Raw genomic sequence first — 20,127 nt, forward strand, 5'->3', positions numbered from 1 at the left:
CTGATTTATCTTCTTAACAACTTTGACCTTTGGACTTGAAAAATATGTGTCTAAATCCTTTGACCATTGTCATTTGCCACACAGACAGACAAATAGACAGTGATAATACTTCAGGTATGCAAGCCCTAGAAATACAAATAACAACTTACGGATTCTCACAACTCTGTGTGTTCTGTTATAGGATTAATAATAAAGATCTGGAGTGGAGTTGTGAAAATTTTCCGAGCTCTAAAGTAGTCAATTTAAGGAGATCGGTAAAAAAAGAAGTGATGACAGTACCTTGCTTGATTCCATTTCTGTGGGACTGGATTCAGCAGCATTCTCCCTTATGGTGCTATGTTCCTTGGAATTATCTGTTGGAGTCACAGAAAAGTCGCACTGTTTGTGCATCTTAGTGTCCTCCGTTTTAAAAAGACCGTCTGTCACTGGTTGTCCCCTACCACAAATGCTGGCCTCTCTGTTCCTCATAGTCAGCCTCATTATACACTACAGAAACAACAAACACCATGTCATTAGGCTCGTTGCTGCTCCTCATAATTAACCTTGATGCATGGATGAAATTGGCAGTCATTAAAGGGATATCAGACAGGATAATTCTAATCAAAATGAAAAGAGAAAAAATCCTCAGTAGACGACTGGCCATCCAATAATTTTTTCCCCTCTAGTTTTTAGTGATTTTTTTTCCCTATATTTTGTCTTCTTGTTTAACGTTCACCTGAGAAATAAGTTAAACTCAATCAATATTACCTTCTTGTACTGTCAATAGATAAACCCGACTATCACTAAAACACTACAACACACACCTGAGTTTGCTAGCACGAAAGTCTTACTTTTCGTATGGACAGATAACCAACTGGAAACTGAATTAGTACTAAACAATACTTTACTCAAATAAAACTTCAAGAGGCTCCTAGGCTACATTGCTCACCTGAGCAGCAGTTCCTTGCAATAATCAAGCCTGAGTAAAACTATCATTATATAAGCAGCTTGGTGTAGAACAAACTCTTCAAATGTAACGACTAAAAATTCAGTAATTATCAAACTTGACTACAAATTTATTCATTATCATATGCCCTTGTAACCAGGTATGGCCTTTCATATTAACAAATTTCATTTAAGGATGCTTTGTGCCAAATTTGGTTCCATATACATTCACATGTAAAACTTTGATCCCCTATTGTGGCCCCACCCTACTCCCAGGGGTCATGCATAAAAAGGCCCCAAAAATTTCTCTGTTTTAAAGTGTCTTGAATTAAGCTTGAGCAGTCCCAGGAGTTGCACTGACAAAAAAGGGACTGATGGACTGACAGACAGGTAAAAAACATTACACCCTCCGCGTGGGGTATAATAAAAGATCAAACAACATAACCCTCCAATATTTTCCCGTATACTCAACGTTAAGTTGGTTGAGGGTACCATACTTGAAATTCTTCTGTCACACACTGCAAACCAAGTTATCTTAATGTTCTTTTTAAAAACAAATACATAGAACAAAACTCCAAGTGTTGGAAATTAGAAAATAAGTTGTTTTCATTTTAGCAAAAAAACATATGGACCAAAAGAGCATTGTTATGAACATTAATTAACAGAGTATTGGATGTCTGAGGAAATAGTATTGCTATGTGGCATCAAAAGGACCACAGCCTGGTTGGATTACCACCATTATAGAGTACCTGATCACAGTCTAGATTCAATGATTCATTTACATCTTCTGAAACAAAACTTCAAGACAAAACAAGAGGCCCAAGGGCCACATTGCTCACCTTGGCTCATATTTATAGATTTTTCCTATATATTTGTATGCAAAACTTTGATCCCCTATTGTGGCCCCATACAACCCCTGGGGGCCATAATTTTAACAAACTTGAATCTGCAATATATCAGGAAGCTTTCATGTAAATTTCGGCTTTTCTGCCTTAGTGGTTCTTGAGAAGAAGATTTTTAAAGATTTTTCCTATATATTTGCATTTAAAAACTTTGATCCCCTATTGTGGCCCCATCATACCCCCAGGGGCCATGATTTTAACAAACTTGAATCTGCATTATGTCAGGAAGCTTTCATGTAAATCTAAGCTTTTCTGGCTCAGTGATTCTTGAGAAGATTCTTAAATGACCCGACCCTATTTTTGCATTTTTATGATTATCTCCCCTTTGAAAGGGGCATGGCCCTTCATTTGAACAAACTTGAAAGCCCTTCACCCAAGGATGCTTTGTGGCAAGTTTGGTTGAAATTGGCCCAATGGTTCTTGAGAAGTCGAAAATGTGAAAAGTTTACGACACCGACAGACAACAGACAAATTTTGATCAGCCTTTGGCTCAGGTGAGCTAAAAATGGATGGAGAGATGAAAGACAATTCCAACAAAATCCAAAATTCATATTAAAACATTTTAAGCTGTTCAAGAAAACAAAATCTTTTAAACATGTGCGATACAGGTCAAACAAATGAAGAATTGTGGTGTCAAGGTTAAATCAGATAAAGGTCAAACAAATGAAGAATTGTGGTGTCAAGGTTAAACCAGATAAAGGTCAAACAAATGAAGAATTGTGGTGTCAAGGTTAAACTGGATAAAGGTCAAACAAATGAAAAATTGTGGTGTCAAGGTTAAACCAGATAAAGGTCAAACAAATGAAGAATTGTGGTGTCAAGGTTAAACCAGATTGGTGAAGCTCAATCATTATTAAAGTGTTTTGTTTTTATTAAGATCTGTGTATGATTCAGAGATTTCTGACTATCATCAATACATTTACTAAACTATGTATCATATCTGGATTCTTTTATTCTGAAAGACAATTTAGATTTTTACACTGACAGTCACACCTTACAGGAAAAAATAACTTCCTGGGTGATCTTTCTGATAAGCACGGAAATATGATATATGTTTTATTAAATGATCATTTATTGATCTGACAGGGTTTTCATAGTGCCGGTGAATGTAAATTACTCACAGATATATCATCACAAATTTTTCAATCTATGCTTTTGAATTCAATGGAAATCAATATAGTGAGGAGGTATAAATGGTAAATCAAAATAACACAGTACAGTCAACTCTCAATAAACTGCCATTTTTGTTCTTTAATTTTGAATTTATGGCATTATAACAAATTTGCGATGAATTGAATTTCAACCATCTTGAAGGGAAAGAGTTTATTACTATTGTATGTAAAAGTTATCTTTCCTTTATTTACAATACTTATGTAAAAATATCTTGTTAAAAATCTTTTCAAATTGTCTAAAATGATTGAATTTTTTTTAACAATAATAAGGCTTCATTTTAAAACAATACACATACAAGACACATATACACAGTATGTTCCAATTCATCTTAAAACCTTGTCCAGTGTTGGTATTTAGCACACTGCAAGGCCATTTCCCGGCAGGTGAAACATCATTAATTGGACCAAGGTAAACATAATTTCATCCTTTATAGTCAAAAAACACAACCATTTGACCTCCTTTATATAGACTTTTGAACTCAACAACAATCTGTTATATGTTTTAACAGCCATAAAATAAATACAACTCCATCAAAATTCCACAAATTGGAACAAAACTCAATCTCGATCTGTAACTCATCAATGTACATCTGCATACAAAAAATCAGTTCAATATCTCATGAGGCTTTTAGAAAAAAGTTTGGAAAACTGGTCGTAACAATAATTTTTCACCTGCCTACACAAAATCAATTCAATATATCAAGACATTTAGAAAAAATGTCTGGAAAACTGGTCCTAACATTAATTTTTCTCCATTAAAGAAAGGGGCACTACTAGATTAAAAAATCAACAAATCGGAACAAAACTCAAACTCAATCTGTATATATCCATTCAATATAAAACTGCATACAAAACAAATCAAGGCATTAAAAGTCTGGGGCATAAAACAAGAGGCCCATGGGCCACATCGCTCACCTGAGTCACCTTGACCTATATTCAAAGATTTTCCCTATACATTCACATGTAAAACTTTGATCCCTATTGTGGCCCCATTCCAGGAGGCCATGATTTTTACAAACTTGAATTTGCACTATGTCAGAAAGCTTTCATGTAAATGTAAACTTCTTTGGCCAAATGGTTCTTAAGAGGAAGATTTTTAAAGATTTTCACAATATATTTGTATGTAAAACTTTGATCCCCTATTGTGTCCCTAACCTACCCCTGGGGGGCCATGATTTTTATAAACTTGAACCTGCACTATGTCAGGAAGCTTTCGTGTAATTGTAAACTTTTCTTGTCCAGTGGTTATTGAGAAGATATAATTACTTCTCCAGTGATTTTTTAAGGCCCATTTTGGGTCCGATTTCGGCCCTTTCCCCTCCTAAAAATTGTCAATTTCCCCCCCAAATTTAGCTTGTATTTTCCCCAATAATAAAATTATGAAAGAAAAATGTATTTGAAAAAATACAAACATTCGGTGTTAATTATATACATACCACTTAACAAAGAGTTATGGAAATTATGATTTGGATCTAAAATATTTGAAAATTTTAAAAGGTTAAAGAAAATTAGATGTGTAAAATAAAGATAATATAATGTTTGATATGATTTTAAAACTTATTTACGATAAAATTTATTTTTCCCAATTTGACTGAAATGTCGACAATTTTTCCCAATTTGAAAGCCACAGGACCCTTGTAAAAAATGTAGAAAAATCACTGTTCTCCCTATAAATTTCTATGTAAAACTTTGATCCCCTATTGTGGCCCCATCTTACCCCCGGGAGTCATGATTTTAACAAACTTGAATCTGCACTATGTCAAAAAGCTTTCATGTAAATTTCAGCTCTGCTGGCCCAGTGGTTCTCGAGAGGATTTTTGAATGACCCCACCCTATTTTTGCATTTTTGTTATTATCTTCCCTTTGAAGAAAGCATCGCCCTTCATTTGAACTTGAAAACCCTTCACCAAAGGATGCTTTTTGTCAAGTTTGGTTGAAATTGGCCTAGTGGTTCTGGAAAAGAAGTCGAAAATGTAAAAAGTTTACAGACGGACAGACGACGGACAACAGGCAATCAGAAATGCTCACTTGAGCTTTCAGCTCAGGTGAGCTAAAACAAAACAACACATAAAAGTTACAAGCTAATTCAGAGAATTTATGTTCCTTGTGTAAGGGCAAAATAAGTGGGTAGAATACCTTTACATAATGCAGATGGGGGAGAGACTCTATACTATAAATTCTTCTGGGTCAGACAGGTGAGCAAGTCTTGTAGATCCGCCAGCATAGATGACCTGTGTAGTGCAAGATTGTATTCCAAAAGTACTCTCTAGTTTCTCTCTGCCTATATTCTCTGACTGAACTTTTTAAAACATTTTACAGTGATTAGCCCTAAATACTCGTAGTGGCATGAGCTACATTCATTAACTTGCGCATGTTAAGAAAAACTCTGCAAAATAATGATGTTTTCATGACACTGATCATAATTAGTAATTTGTGTTGACATATTGAAATGAAAGAAAACGTGAGAATGCTCGCATACACCACACCCACACAATGTCATTGACAATGCAACACATAATGAATGACAATGCTGCACATAATGAATGGCAATGCTATGCAAAAATACAACAAATTCTTATGCCTCTGGGCTATATTATACTGCACTATTTTCACCCATGAAAGTAGATCATGGTAACTCTCGAGTCATATGCAATATTGTTTAGAATGTCAATCATGTGAAGTATTATGACAGAAATATTCTAATCACATTAGGCTTGATAACTGGTTTAAATATATGTGACCTTGATAAAACTTGGAGAGATCAAGAGTTCGAGACATCAAAGGTCGAGTCAAATCTGGAAATTAAAGGCCCGCGATCAAAATGGTTCACATTTTATCTGGATTTGGTATATTTATTGCAGCTACCAATTTTGGCTTTCACACAACACATGACTCAATCATCAACATAAAATGTTTCAGAAACATGTATGATGAGAATGCAATGTATTTCTAGAGGAAAAAATTCGACATAATTTTCAGTATATACAGACTGTTCAGTGGTTTCAGAGGATCAGTACTAGAATATTTTGGACAAATGTCAATGTTAAAAAGAGGCATAACTATAAAAAATTGAATCAGAATTTTCAGCAAATACACAGTATGTCCTTACTAACTACAAAGTTTCATAAAATTCTGTTCAGCAGTTTCAGAGAAGTTGCACTGACAAACTGTTTTAGTTCATAAGGGGCATAACTCCCTAAAAAGAAATAGAATCAAACTTTCTTGCAAATACACACATCCTTGAGCGGTTTCAGAGGAGTTGCTCTGACAAGATCAGGACTGACTGAGGCCAAAATTTTTAAGTTCGAAAAGGGCATAACCCCCAGGGGGAAAAAAAATCAAATCTGGATTTCCTGCAAATATCATGCGGCACATCTTACAGCAAGTCCATATTAGTTTTGTGAAATCCTGCTGAGCAGTTTCAGAGGAATTACATTGACAAAAACAGGAATGATGGACCGACAGACAGACAGGTCAAACACATTATACCCTCCGCAACTTGTTGCATGGGGTATATCATAACTCAAATGATCAGGGCCTGATTAGCATGCATGTAATTAAAGCAATTATAATCAATTCACTCCAATAAAATTTAGAAATTTCTCACACTATGGTTTAAGTAATTAACTTAACATATGACAAGAGCTGTATTTGCCCAACAAAATCAACATTTTTGTTTACTTTTTTTTTTTTTTTTTTGCACACCTTCAAATCACTGGCTGTAAGTGAAGTGTCACAAACCTTGATTTATGCATGACACTCGAGGCCATTTTTTTTTTGGTCTTAAGTTGGACACGGCCAAGACACCCCCAATCCATGACCTCTCAACCACAAAACAAATGCTAATATCCCGAAACCATGACCACAGAATTTGTGCTTTTGTTTCAAAATGATGTGAATTTTGTGCTAGAATCTGATGCATCTCAATTGTTGATAATTTTTTTATTTTATCAAAATATCATGCATAACCAGAATTAAACTTTATAAGCATGATGTTCTCTTAAATTTTCAAAATCTCAACATTGTGGTAATTATGGAAGTTGATATTTCATTTAGAGACAAGTTTGTGTTAATGATGTATTTTCATCTGGAAGACATTAATCGCAGGCTTGAAAGTTTATATAAATACTCCATTGTCAATCTTCCATATTTATGTAGCAATATTCCACTATCACCTGCATATGGTGTTTATACTGATTCAATACGCAAGGGCATGTTCTGCATATGATCTTTTCTTTTTAATCAAGGTGAGCCACTGACAAATTATTTTATGTTACAGGGGTTCCAACAGTTTTATTTGAAGTCAGCATTTTGCAAATTCTATGGTCGTCATAATAATCTTATTTGCAAATAGGTTGAATGCTGCTGGGTGTTTCATTCATACTAAAAGGAATAGCAAATACAGGTGCATCATCAGAAAAATTTAAAGTTTGCTTCTTTTGCACTTGTGCGATAATTTACTGAAAAACATTCAAGATACAATTAGCTTGTATTTATCATTATTTATGCTTAAATTCTTATAAATCCTGACAATTAAAGAAAGATTTTCAATGAAGAAAATTGACACCTGCTATTTTCAATGCTTTGGTAGTCAACAAATGATGGCCCAACTAGATCATCATCATTGACATACATGTATGATCCCCAAATTCAGTACAACAGGACTGATACGGAGAAAAAAATCATTGAAATGTAGATGTATACTTTCGCAGTTCAGTACAGCTACCTGTGTTGCATTTTTAGAGGAAAATCAAGTTCTTAACAGCCACTTCAAGGTTTGTTGCTTTAACTTCACTACAGAAGGGAAACGCATCACAATTGGTCACCAGAGACCTGGGTGATCTAATGATTTTCATTAGAAAAAAACAATGATTCATTAACCATACTGAAACATAATGCAATACACTCAATTACAACATTTGATCACTAGTTGACTAAACAGCTGTGTCCATGTCTATTTCTTTAATTGAATTATTGTTTGCTAAGTACTTGATACTTTGAGACAATTTCAGGAGATCTCTGGAATTCACATTGATCTTGGCAAAAGCTTGAAAAACACTTTAAAAAGGTCAGTGCAGATTTATTAGGACTTTGATGATAAGAGTTGTAGGCTGAAATCAATAACAGCATCTGATTTAACTGGACAAAGTGCAAATCACGGTTCCCTCTCCAGTTGTAATATTTACATAAATCTGAGACACTAGAACATATGCCATAAAAAAATAAAAAATGATCAATTGATATCCAATAAACCAAATTTCTTCACTGGAAATCAAATCTTTTTCATCTTACAGAGATTTATGCATAACCTAGATTCCTTCAGTTCACGAAGCTCAATTACAGGAGAAATAACACTCCTGCTGTGGTCCTAACCTTGCTCTAGGACCCATAATTTGAGACAAAAGGCCTATGGGCCACATTGCTCATCTGAGTCACCTTGGTCCTGCTGTTGTTCAGCTGTGGTAATTTATGAAGGATTCTTTTTTCAATCTTTATTCCCAAAGAAAATTCTGACCCCTGATTGTGGAACCAATTTAACATACCCCCCATACAATCATGACATATAACCTACCTTACGTCATTCACACAACATAGGGATTAAAACTATAATGAAAGGTATCTAAAAAAATAGTGGAAATATATCTTAAGCAACACAAATTAGAAATTAAAATTTTAAAATAAATTGCAGCATTGTTTTCCTATAAAAATTAACCCATAGTAAAACTTAGTCCACCTATTTGTCTATCTATATTATAGTTTGTTTGCAATATGACTTCCTCATGACTTAAATTATTTGAGGAATGCTTCGATCAGCTTAGGAATTTTTTAATCAAGGAGGGGATGGGATCAAGGTAACATCTATGAAAATCCTCACACTTTGTATTAAATTTCAATAATACAATAAAACAAGAAGCTTGTGGGTGGCACATTGCTCACTTAAATAGTTGCAATATCCCATGTAAAAAAATTTTATTTAATCAAAATTATGGCCCAAAACTTGCCAACTTGAGTGTGTGAAGAAACATTGCATCTAAATTACATAAATACTTTTGCATTTACCATGTGGTCCTTCATAAGAATTTCATATACTGCATACATAGTTTTTTCAGCATGTTACAAATTTATGTGAAGTCCATGCATGGTCACAGGAAATCAGCTGATTGAATTTTACACCCGTGTAACTTAAATTATTGTTTTTCACTGCAAAAATGATGGTACGTATGTGAAGCAAAATGACGATTGATCAGACACAGTAGATTCTTTTGTCATACCAACGACGAGGCATCATGTAATCATAATTAACATATATCTAATATTGCTGGAAAATCAAATACTAAAAATAATACTTCCATGGCAATGCACATTATACCTTGCATAATACTTTTGTAATTATACAATGTATGGGTTTTAAATTGTGACATACATTTGGATTTTTTTTTTTTGGAAAATGGACACGAGAATTACACAACGTTAACACAATAAAACAATGTGTTTAGATGAGCATAAAAGCCTCCAAGGGTGACCATTAGTAATGATAAACAGTTGAGAAGATATTGAATATGAATCATTTAATTTTATAGATACCAATGCAAAGTTAACATTGATTCTTGTCTGATCAAAGTTTGAATTTTGTCCTCACAAAAGTTACATAGAGAGTGAAGAGTTTGAGGAAAGAAAATATTAAGTGATTTATATATCTGTCAATCTGCTAAAGTATTCTAATTCTGTAGTTTAACTTAAGGAAGGTTAAAGTTTCAGACAGAATGACAGAGGACATAAACATCCCCCTCCCAGTCTTCAATTTCGGGGAAAGAAAAATTCAAATCATGCTGCACTTATACAACTCCAAACACTCAAGACATATATGTACTTACATTGCATTCCTTTCCTACTGCAAGACAGTCAACTTTTGACTTATTTCATTCTCAAGTGGAAGTCTGAAACAAAAGAATTTAAGTGATATCACAATGCATCATGATCAAGTATATATATATATAATATATATATGTATTGGATACCCACTTCTGCCCCTACCCGGAAGTGCATGGGTATCCGAATAAAGTGAAATTTTCTGTGCTTTATATTAAATATTTCTTCCTTTAATTAGGGCAGTTATGTTCATTTAAGAGTTCAATGCTAGTTCCATGCTTTATTTATATATATATATATATATATATATATATATATATATATACTATTAAAAAAAATTCCTCTTAGTACAGCAATTATATCATCTAAGAATTAACACTTACTACACAAGATCTCATGTGGTTCTTTTTCTCGAGTCTTTTTATAATAGATATATCAAGTTTTGCTTTCAATTAACTGTATAAATGCAAGTAATGCAAGATGTAACCATGTTTCTCCAATGTACAGAGTGGGTTAATCAGTGCGATAATGTCTTTTAATGATTTTTCATCTTGAACTAACAGCCATAAACTATTGAAATCAGCATTCCAGATTATTAACATTATTGTGCTCAGCAATGCCATCCTGCAGAGCAATCAAGAAATTCTGAATTAAGATTGCAGAAAATCAATCAAAATGAGATATCAATGTGCAGGAAACTCACAATTGTATTATTAATCCAAGGAAAATGGTCTCGTCAGCTTTGTGGAATTCCACCCAGGGGGCATTTAATAAGATTACAGACAACTACCAATTGCACTCCTTGTCTTATAATTGGGCATCACTAAGAGACATACAAGTATTCAAAGTTTATTCAGTTCATAAATGTACTCAAGTTCCCATAAATTCTGGACATATCATTTAATGCTTGCATACATACAGACATAAAGCTCCAGACATCAATTATATCCGATTGTCATGCAACAGATTAATTTAGGCACTAGTTTCATTTATAATCTCATAGATTTGCATTTGAGAAATTGATGTGTACAACATTAGCTTAATAAACATGCAGAAGATTTTGAGCCATATTCACAATATCTTGAATTGTCATTTGATAAAGTTATCTCAATTTTGTGTATGAGATATAAATTCTTCTACCTTAGATTGTGATCTAATAGGGATACATTAATGTTTGGTCATATGCAATCATTTCAGGAGAAATTAAAAAGATATATGGTTCAAACATGCCAAAAATATTTTCAAAACATATAGTGGTTAGATGGCAGTTCTGACCACACCATACAGCAATTTATTTCCCTAAAATCAATAATTATGCAAGTTGAATCATTATCACTACTTTTTGATACAATTTTTGCAATGTTTTCCCTTTTCTTCAAAGTTCAAAAAAAAATTTGCATTTGTTCATTCCGACATGTTCTACTACCCGTCTTCATAAATCGTTAAAACAATTACAGTAGTAATAAGAGATGTTTCAGAAACATGTATGTCCCCATCCCATGGTGCAAATACACACATGTACACGTATTATTTAATTGATAGTAGTGCCAAAAGAATTAAAGGTATTGAGCAGATAATATCTTCCTATGCCTAGAGTGGATTGACCCTTGAGTATCAAGTCTGGTGTCAATAAAGCAAACTATTCTCAGATATAGGAAACAATATATTACTATGTCCAGTTTGACCCTTGATCTTTGACCGTGTGAATCCAAAATCAAAAGGGGTCATCTACTCCTGATGATGTACCAGTGTACCAAGTTTGATGTCCATCAAGCAAAGGGTTCTCTAGACATTCAGTGGTCAGTATATTCCTATGTCTAGTGACCCTTGACCTTTGACCATGTAACCTCAAAATCAATAGGATCATCTACTCCTTGGAAGGTACCAGTGTACCAAGTTCCATGTCTGTCAATCTGTCAAGCAAAGGGTTCTCAAGATATCGAGCGGACAGTGTATTTCAATGTCCAGAGTAGATTGACCCTTGAGCAAACAGTATCTTCCTATGTCCAGTTTGACCTTTGGCCATATGACCTTAAAATCATTAGGGGTCATCTGCTCATTCCGATGTACCAGCTAGTGTACCAAGTTTGATGTCCGTCAAGCAAATAGTTCAACAAGATATTGAGTGGTCGGTCTGCACATGGGTGCCAAAATCAATATGCCTCCTCTTTTTCGCAGGGGGGCTGAAAATGAAAGTTTTCATATATTAAATGATTTCTTTTTGTATATCTATATTTTATGTTTAAACAACCATACATGTATGCATGACAGAAAATAACTAAAGAAACTTGATGTATAACACTGCGACTTTTTCCAGGAAATTGTTCTCCCCTATAAGTTACCCTGAACTTATCCTTTTTATAATTTCATTTTGCGGATTGTCATTATTTTTACCTCAGCCACTTGGGTTACCTATTGCTGCAGTCCGCATCTGTTCATGTCACGCATCAACAGTTGAGCATTTTTAACTTCTTGATAACTATATAGCTACTGTTCCAATTCTTTTCAAATTTCGTATAAAGCATGTCTGGGACAAGGGGTACATAAATAGTAGGATCAATTCAGGGAAACAAAAGAAAAGACCAAAAAAAATAGTTTTAAGATCTCATTTTAGTCAGTTGTGACTAACGACTTCTTCCAACAATTTTGTAAATTCCATAAATAAAAATAATTTCAGAATACAATAATACTGTTTAAACGAGATGTGTTCGTGAAACCCATATGCCCCCATATGGCACCAAAGTTGATAAAGGCCATCGTTAAATATTTTCAAATTTCTCAGATCATATATGGGGGCATAAAAAATAGGAAAATAGAGTTTGATAATCAAGTCCATAAATATTGCCCGGACCATTTTTCTTTGATTCCAATGTTTCAAACATCTGGTGCGTCCAGGGGTCCGTGTTTGCCCAACTATCTTTTTTGTATTGCTTGTGGGAGTTTTGAGATTGATCACTGTTCGTTATCTTCGCCTTGCATGTAAACGATCTTCAAACGAAGATGTCATTATCGCTAGCCTACATCAAACAAAGCTTCATTCACATCCCCAGCCTAGAGTTCTATCACCATCTTAAGAAAATTTTGAGATTGCATAATTTTTTATCATATATACCATCATATACTGGTACACCAAATATGTGAAAATGTATACTACATCTCTTTAAATCTATATGCAATGAAATATTGATTGATTGTATCTTGTTTAACATCCCTCTCACAAATTTTTCACTCATGTGGAGATGTCCGCAATAGGATCTATGATAGTCCTTTCATGTTTTCCTTTGTAAACATCTTCCTTGCATCTTTAATGATTTAGATACTTCAGATATCAAATATAGACATATTCTTGTTATCAACTATACATGTCTTTACAATGTATCTGATTTCACATCTTCACAAGTCAACCCTTGACTTGTGAAGATGCTGATCTCAATGCCTCTGAATTTCTAAATCAATTCCTTTAGAAAAGTAGGAAACCAGTGGAAGAGCAATAGACATTGATCATCTACATTTAGTGACAGAGTTTTTGAAATCTACTGGTCCAACCGGCAAAACTGGTAAATATTTCTAAAGTCCGATACTTCTGTATGTAATCAGTCTGAAGGACCTGTAATATATGTAAACGATCAATTGGGAACTTGAACATCTTTACCTGTATCGTTTTTAAATGTAGATGTAAAATCACTTAAATGTTTTAATCTGTGTATCTTATATGAATATATTCAAGCGCTTTTATGATTTGGGATAAAGTACAAAGCTTTAAAACAAATGAATAGATCATATTGCATTGTAAGTGCAAAATTAGATGATATCCCTTTTATGTTTTTCCAGATCATATTCAAATCATAAGCGGATATGGATGGAAGCCGCTAATGAAATGATACAACTTTTATTACGTGAATTCGACTTTGTCAAGTGGACAGATGCCTCAATGAGATTTATAGGCCTAGAGGAAATCGGCATGCAAGCCATTCCAGGTTGGGGCTCTATTACTATTTGCACAATGTGTGCACCTTTGCAGGAAGTGCAGCCTTTGGAGAACATTTAAGTCTTGCTTACTCAAATAAAACACATTTGAAGCCATATAGATGGCATTCCAACAGACCGAATTTACTCCTATCCCAATCACGAGATCGGGAATATTGTGTTTTACAGTAAATATTAATTTGTTTGAAAGTTTTATATTGTTTGTTTTTTCTTCATTGAAGTTCTGTAACAAATACTGACCAGTAAATATTTGTTGAAACCAATAAATTTCATTTATTCACCAGTCCAGTACTTGACCAGTGAAATTAAATTGTTTATTTCAAAAACTCTGGTGACATCTCTTCCACATCCACCAATTTAAGTTCATTGTACATGTGGTCATTATAGAGAGCATTATATTTATCAATGTCATTTCCATCAAACACTTAATAATATGTTCCATGAACTTTCATATGCAACCCAATGTCAAAGTTGAACCAGATTTCAACATTCCTTCTATAGGAAATCCCCAGCAAATTGGACTTCAGTTGTGAAACAAAGACAGCCCATTTGAAATCTTTAAATGGGCCGACCTCATAAAATTTCAAATAAAAAATCATAGCAGTTTCAGTTCACAAAGTATTCCGTGGGTTTCATAATTTTGATTAATCAACCTGTTGGCGATATCTAATTTATTAATTAAATCAAAATTGACAGTAAATTGTTTTGAATTTTTTCAATGCAAAATGTATTAAGGGAAGTTTGCAATTCTGTTTCTGATCAGATATATACTATATAAAAATCAACTGTTTTCCATTACCTTACTTCCCTCAGGCTTAATTAAGCACATCATCAAATTCGGAATGTCTTGTCTTAATTAATTCAATCAAAATTGGTATTCATTATGTGGATAGACGATATTGACCACTTTTATACCATTATACATAGTACCTAATACATTTGTCAGTTACCTATAAATGAATTACACAAAATAATAATATCACTAACCTCTGAAGAGTTCATCTACACATTTCAACACTACCAGTACACATTGAGATACACATGACAGTTAAGAATTCAAAATATTTGAAGTACTTACCTCTCCAAATAGTGTCAGTGACTTTTTTAATCAAGAAATTGATGCAGATATTATGTCACATTGTGAGTCAGGTTCACACACACAAAAACAGTTGCCATGGCTTACATAATGCACACCAAATCAATATGCTTCAGTAAAAGCATGAATCTGCAAAAATAAATCCAGCATTGTCTGGAATCTTGTTTTATACCCTGTTGTTTTGTTTCTGCCAAGAAATTTAGTTGCTGGACAGCATATCATTTACAACCAATAAGACAGCACTAAAAAATCTTATAGATGATAGTTTGGTCTTCTTAGCACTTGCAATGCTTAATCAGATTTTGATATCTGACAAAGTTATTTCGTGATCAAATTTTCTTGCATTGCAATACTGCTTGAAGACAATGACTCAGAAAAAAATCCTGCTTTTATTGACTTTTAGATGCCAACTTTCATCTGGTACCTTTTTCTTTTGTCTTTCAAGTATACACTACTACTACCCATTATTGGTCAGATGTATAAAAAAAAAAATAAAAAAAAAAAATCCTTTTTGACTTCAAATACTAGTATCAACTATAACCAAGCTTATCTCAGAGATAAGAGATCAGAATGCTAGTGATACATCTATTGGTAGAGGTTAAAAGAAATGTTTGATTAATTACAAAATTTCCATCATATGTAGTAACTTAAATTACCGTATATACTGGCCTATAAGTCGGTCCGCCTATAAGTCGGTTGTATTTTTTAAGGTTATTTTGTAGGAATTTGTCATTGACCCGCTTATAAGTCGGTACAAATTTTTGTCAGAAGAGGTTGACAATTTCAAGTCAATTCTCTAGTGTTTTAACCTATGTTTCAAAAAAATATTTTGAGAAATTAATAATTATGAGGTGCTCAATATCCAAGCCATATCCGTTTGGGGTTTAAACGCATCCCTTGATCTATTATGGACCATGATCCCTTGTTTACCTAAGCAATTATGGTCTCCTAATTACCAGTACCGGACACCGTGTTTACTTAGGGGCACACGCCTCGCGAAAACTGTTATTGTGGGATTCCGGTATAATTCATTGTATCAACAATAGTTTTTCAGAGTCAAGAATGATGATCTAAATTATCTGTTAACAATATTCAATCTTTTAAGAAATATATTTCAGCCGGTATACATACGAATATTTCAATATTAAATCGGGTTCGTAATTCAATTTTACCGATAAACGATAGATTATTTGAAAGTATTACACTGTAGTTACCGGTATGTAAATAATTTTATTAAACTAGATAAAAATATGTAAATACTTGTACTTTATACATGATTTTAAAATACATAAACAATACGTCTAGATATTTGTGAACAGTAATCATTTGTGTGGTAGTCCATGATAATCATCGGAGTTGTTTAAAAACACTACATTACGCCGCCCAGAAAAATACCAATCTTCTTAGGATGCGCCTATAAGTCAGACATAGAGTTTTGGACCAAAAATTGACTCCCAAAAAACTGACTTATAGGCGAGTATATACGGTACTTAGAATCTATCAATTTCATTTTCTGCATGTAATGTTTGGGAACTTTATTGGTTGGTTGGCATTGCAATATATACATGATAGAAAGATGAAATATTCAATAAATCATTGTAAGTTTAGGGAGTCAGGATCAAACCTGGGGTAATGGTAATGCATTGTAATCATTACATTTTTTTTAAAGTAATGGGGTGTAATGCACCCATTTTTTAATTACAAGTAATTGTAATGTAATGCATTACTTTCATAACAAGATGTGTTTGTGAAACACGAATGCCCCCGATAATGGCCAATTCCGAAGATGGTCAAGGTCACAAGGGCAAGTGTGGCAGCATGATTCAGGGTCTATAACTCGGCTGTCTTATTCCTGGACCATCTTACATGTGTACAACGACCAAGTATAGAATGGGAAAAATGCAATGGACCAGATCAAGATTCATACCCAGGCCCTCTGAACATCCAGTCAGGTGCTCTACCAACTGAGCTATCTGGCCAACAGCAGTCCAACCCGACTGACTGCCACATTCCTCACTCCTTAAATGTTTTCAATCCTTAAAGATATTAATCCTTTATCTTTTTCCCTTGGCAGACATTTTCACATGTCAGTTTCAAGGATCAAATGTGACTGAAAGTGAGAAAATGCACCAAACCAGATTGGGATTTGAAGATAGAACACAGATCCCCTGAACCTCTAGTCAGGTGCTCTACCAAGTTCTATGCTATCTGGCCTCCGGCGATCAAACACCTCTGACCACTTCATAAAAAAAGTTAACTTCACAAGATAGTACAATTCAGTCCCCTAAACAGATTAAATTTCTTTATCCATAAAATTCCAGGAAGTTCACAGATGTTAAAGAATTGATAAACATTGTGGGTTTGGTTTGAAAAATCCTTGCTAGTCTTGATTTACAAAATTTGAAGTACAAACTTCGTTTTTACAAAATTTTACGGAACCCAATAAAATTATGCCATTCTTGGGTTCAACTCTTTTGCAAAGCATTAAACTTCAAGACCAAGCTTCATCCACTTAATGGTGCAACACTGCTATGAATATTGAAACGACAAGATCTCTGAGCACACAATTATCCTTATACTTTGGGAGGGGGGGGGGGGGGGGTCATTGGATATAGAATTTGAAAATTCAAGTCTTTCTCAGTAAGATTATTTTTTCTAATTTTTTTTTTCTTTATTAATATTTTTCATGGTAAGTTAATCATTTTAAAACAAGAAAACGTATACAATTTCAAAATGGTAACAATCATTCGAGCATTACTCCCAAGGAGGTCTGCGAATTACCCAATAGAACTAGAACTAGACAGATATGATAATCGACCAGGTGGAGAGACATGGTTTTGTAGCTGCATACCATTGGTCAGTGTTGGTATATCATAAAGTCACCCATCCCAAGATCCAACCGAATATATTTTCAAACACAGTAGATCATGTAACGACATAAATAATACGATTATTTAAGTATGCTCTAAATATTTGTAAAATCTTGTCTATACACATCAAAGACAGAATTACCATATTGCTGAAATTCTTCCGACTGTAACCATCTTCAATCTTGAAATGAAAGCTTCGTGCAGAACATTAGCTTCCCGCCAAATGTCTGCTTAAAAGTGCTCAGGTGAATGTCGAACCCGATAGCTGATAGTACTATTACAGCGAATTACAAAAGACCGGTAGAGCTTTCAATATTGCCTGCTGGATTGATCAATAGACTTAACAATTTGGTCAGCCAAGTATATCACATTTCAGTGTCAGTAGTGTATTCTGCAGCTGTTCAAATCCTGTAGTGTCTGAAAGCGAACATTTATATAAATAAGATAAAAACTGATTATATTTAACTGAAAGATACGTTTGACTATTTTAGGTAAAGAATGTCAAGATGTATTAATATTAACTCTCTCTCCTCTCTCTATACATACTGATAGCTAGCTTGTTTTCCTGTTTGTATTAAGATTCTCTCTCTCTCTCTCTCTCTCTCTCTCTCTCTCTCTCTCAAATTTGAAACATTATTTCCAGTGTTTCTATACCCTCTTTACAGGCGTCGGAAGCAAATTGAAGGGGGTGGGGCTAAACCAAGAAAAATGTTTCTACGTCGATCACACACACAAGCTACTTTCTATTGAATTCAAATACAAATTGTAACTCAAACTACATTACTTGAGTGGGGTGCAGAAATTGGCTATTTGGCTCATCAAAATATCACAACTTTTCAGTCCTTTCATTAGAATTTTCCAAAAACGGATGGTCTGTGTTTATTCTCACTAACAAATTCATTTACCACGCCCCGTAGATCCGGATTCTCCGTCTCTTCTTGATATACATGAAGGGTCATCAGGTTATTTAGTCTAACTTGGGTCATAGTTGATCGCAGATACGATTTGATGCGGCGCGGTGTGCTGAACATTCTTTCGTTGGGAGCATTTGTTGCTGGCATCACAAGAACTTCAATCAAAACTGCAATTTCGCGATACAGTAATATGCCTTCTGTTTTGATGAATTCAGCTATTGTCTGAATTGAAGAAGTGTTGTCTTTGGGGAGATTGCACCTGAGTGTTTGAAATTGAATTCTCAAATTTCTCAAATGTCTGTACCGTAAAAAGAAGGTGTTGCAAGTCTCATGTTAAATTGCCTAAAGGTGTTGCATGAAAGATCGAAAATTTTAAGTTATTCAAATATATGATAAAACCAATTGGGACGTATATCTTGATTCAATAATGTTTGAAAATAAGTTTAAAAGACGTGTATTGACAAAAATAGCCAAAATATTTAGCGTTAAAATGTAGGGATATCCCCGAATTTCAGAAAAACTGCCTCCGTGAAACAAAATGATTTTTTTTTTTTTTTTATAATTCTTTATTTTCTTCTATTCTGTAATATCAACACAAGTGGCATATGCATTAATCTTCAAGTTACAAAAAAAAGTTTTATGAGAGAGAGAGAGAGAGAGAGAGAGAGAGAGAATAAATATATCAAGAAGCTGTTTCAATTGAATAAAAGGTTCCATCCATTCCAGGTTGTCAAATTTTGTTCTTTCACCATTTTTATAGAAGATGTATTTCAAGGTTTCATAGTTATTTTTCAAATGAGATATCCTACTACTATATTTAATGTCTTTTCTGTACACCTCATTGCATATATGTAGTACTTTAACCACAGAAAAGGTGTGTTTTGAATATATTTGTTTGAATCAAGAAATATCAAAATCTGCGACTCTTGGGGGGGCTCATAAAATGAGAGAAAAGCTTCGTCTGTTCTAAGAGAATCCATTGCCGGTGAAGGGCTCCAAAATGTAGGCCTATGCTCGGCGTTCAGGGCCTTTGCAGGGAGAGATCTTTATTGTGCCACACCTGCTGTGACACGGGGCTTCAGTTTTGCCGGTGTCATGATCCGTAAGTCGCCTCTTACAACACGCAGGGGGAGGTCAAAGACCTATTCTAGCTCGGATTCCCACGGGCCCCATTAAGTCGCCTCTTGGTTAACACACGCAAAGGGATGCTGAGGACCTATTCTATACAGGATCCCCACGGGCCGTGCAATTTAAATGTTATAAACTGGGTATAAGAAATTGATTAATAACGGTCAGCAATATTATCAACTTTATTTTCATACGGTTAAATGAAATGGCTAATTTAACGAACACTGATCAATGTCATAAATGCAAAATGAAATCAGAGAATTG

General features: G+C 34.1%; 1 protein-coding gene and 1 long non-coding RNA gene across 6 annotated transcripts in view; one reads left to right on the forward strand and one right to left on the reverse strand.

The window, feature by feature from the left end:
* Positions 1 to 14,050, forward strand: part of LOC130051650 (uncharacterized) — a 27,179-nt gene extending 13,129 nt beyond the window's left edge. For both annotated transcript variants that reach the window (XR_008799922.1, XR_008799921.1), the window contains 2 exons: positions 13,333 to 13,425; positions 13,700 to 14,050. This is a non-coding gene — a long non-coding RNA (uncharacterized LOC130051650). The remainder of the gene's footprint in view (positions 1 to 13,332; positions 13,426 to 13,699) is intronic.
* The window catches only part of LOC125680508 (uncharacterized), a 112,000-nt gene extending 93,960 nt beyond the window's left edge, over positions 1 to 18,040 (reverse strand). For 2 of the 4 annotated variants that reach the window (XM_048920174.2, XM_048920171.2), the window contains exons 1-3: positions 17,964 to 18,040; positions 9,874 to 9,936; positions 280 to 486 (exon numbers count right to left, since the gene is read on the reverse strand). In XM_048920174.2, coding sequence (XP_048776131.2) covers positions 280 to 480 — 201 coding nt within the window. In that variant the 5' untranslated portion in view covers positions 481 to 486; positions 9,874 to 9,936; positions 17,964 to 18,040. Of the gene's footprint in view, positions 1 to 279; positions 487 to 5,134; positions 5,210 to 9,873; positions 9,937 to 17,963 lie in introns of those variants that run through there. The other 2 variants (XM_048920172.2, XM_048920175.2) reach the window with 2 other exon arrangements.
* Between the last annotated feature and the right edge of the window lie 2,087 nt (positions 18,041 to 20,127).

Source organism: Ostrea edulis, chromosome 2, assembly GCF_947568905.1.
Source record: "Ostrea edulis chromosome 2, xbOstEdul1.1, whole genome shotgun sequence".
NCBI lineage: Eukaryota > Metazoa > Mollusca > Bivalvia > Ostreida > Ostreidae > Ostrea > Ostrea edulis.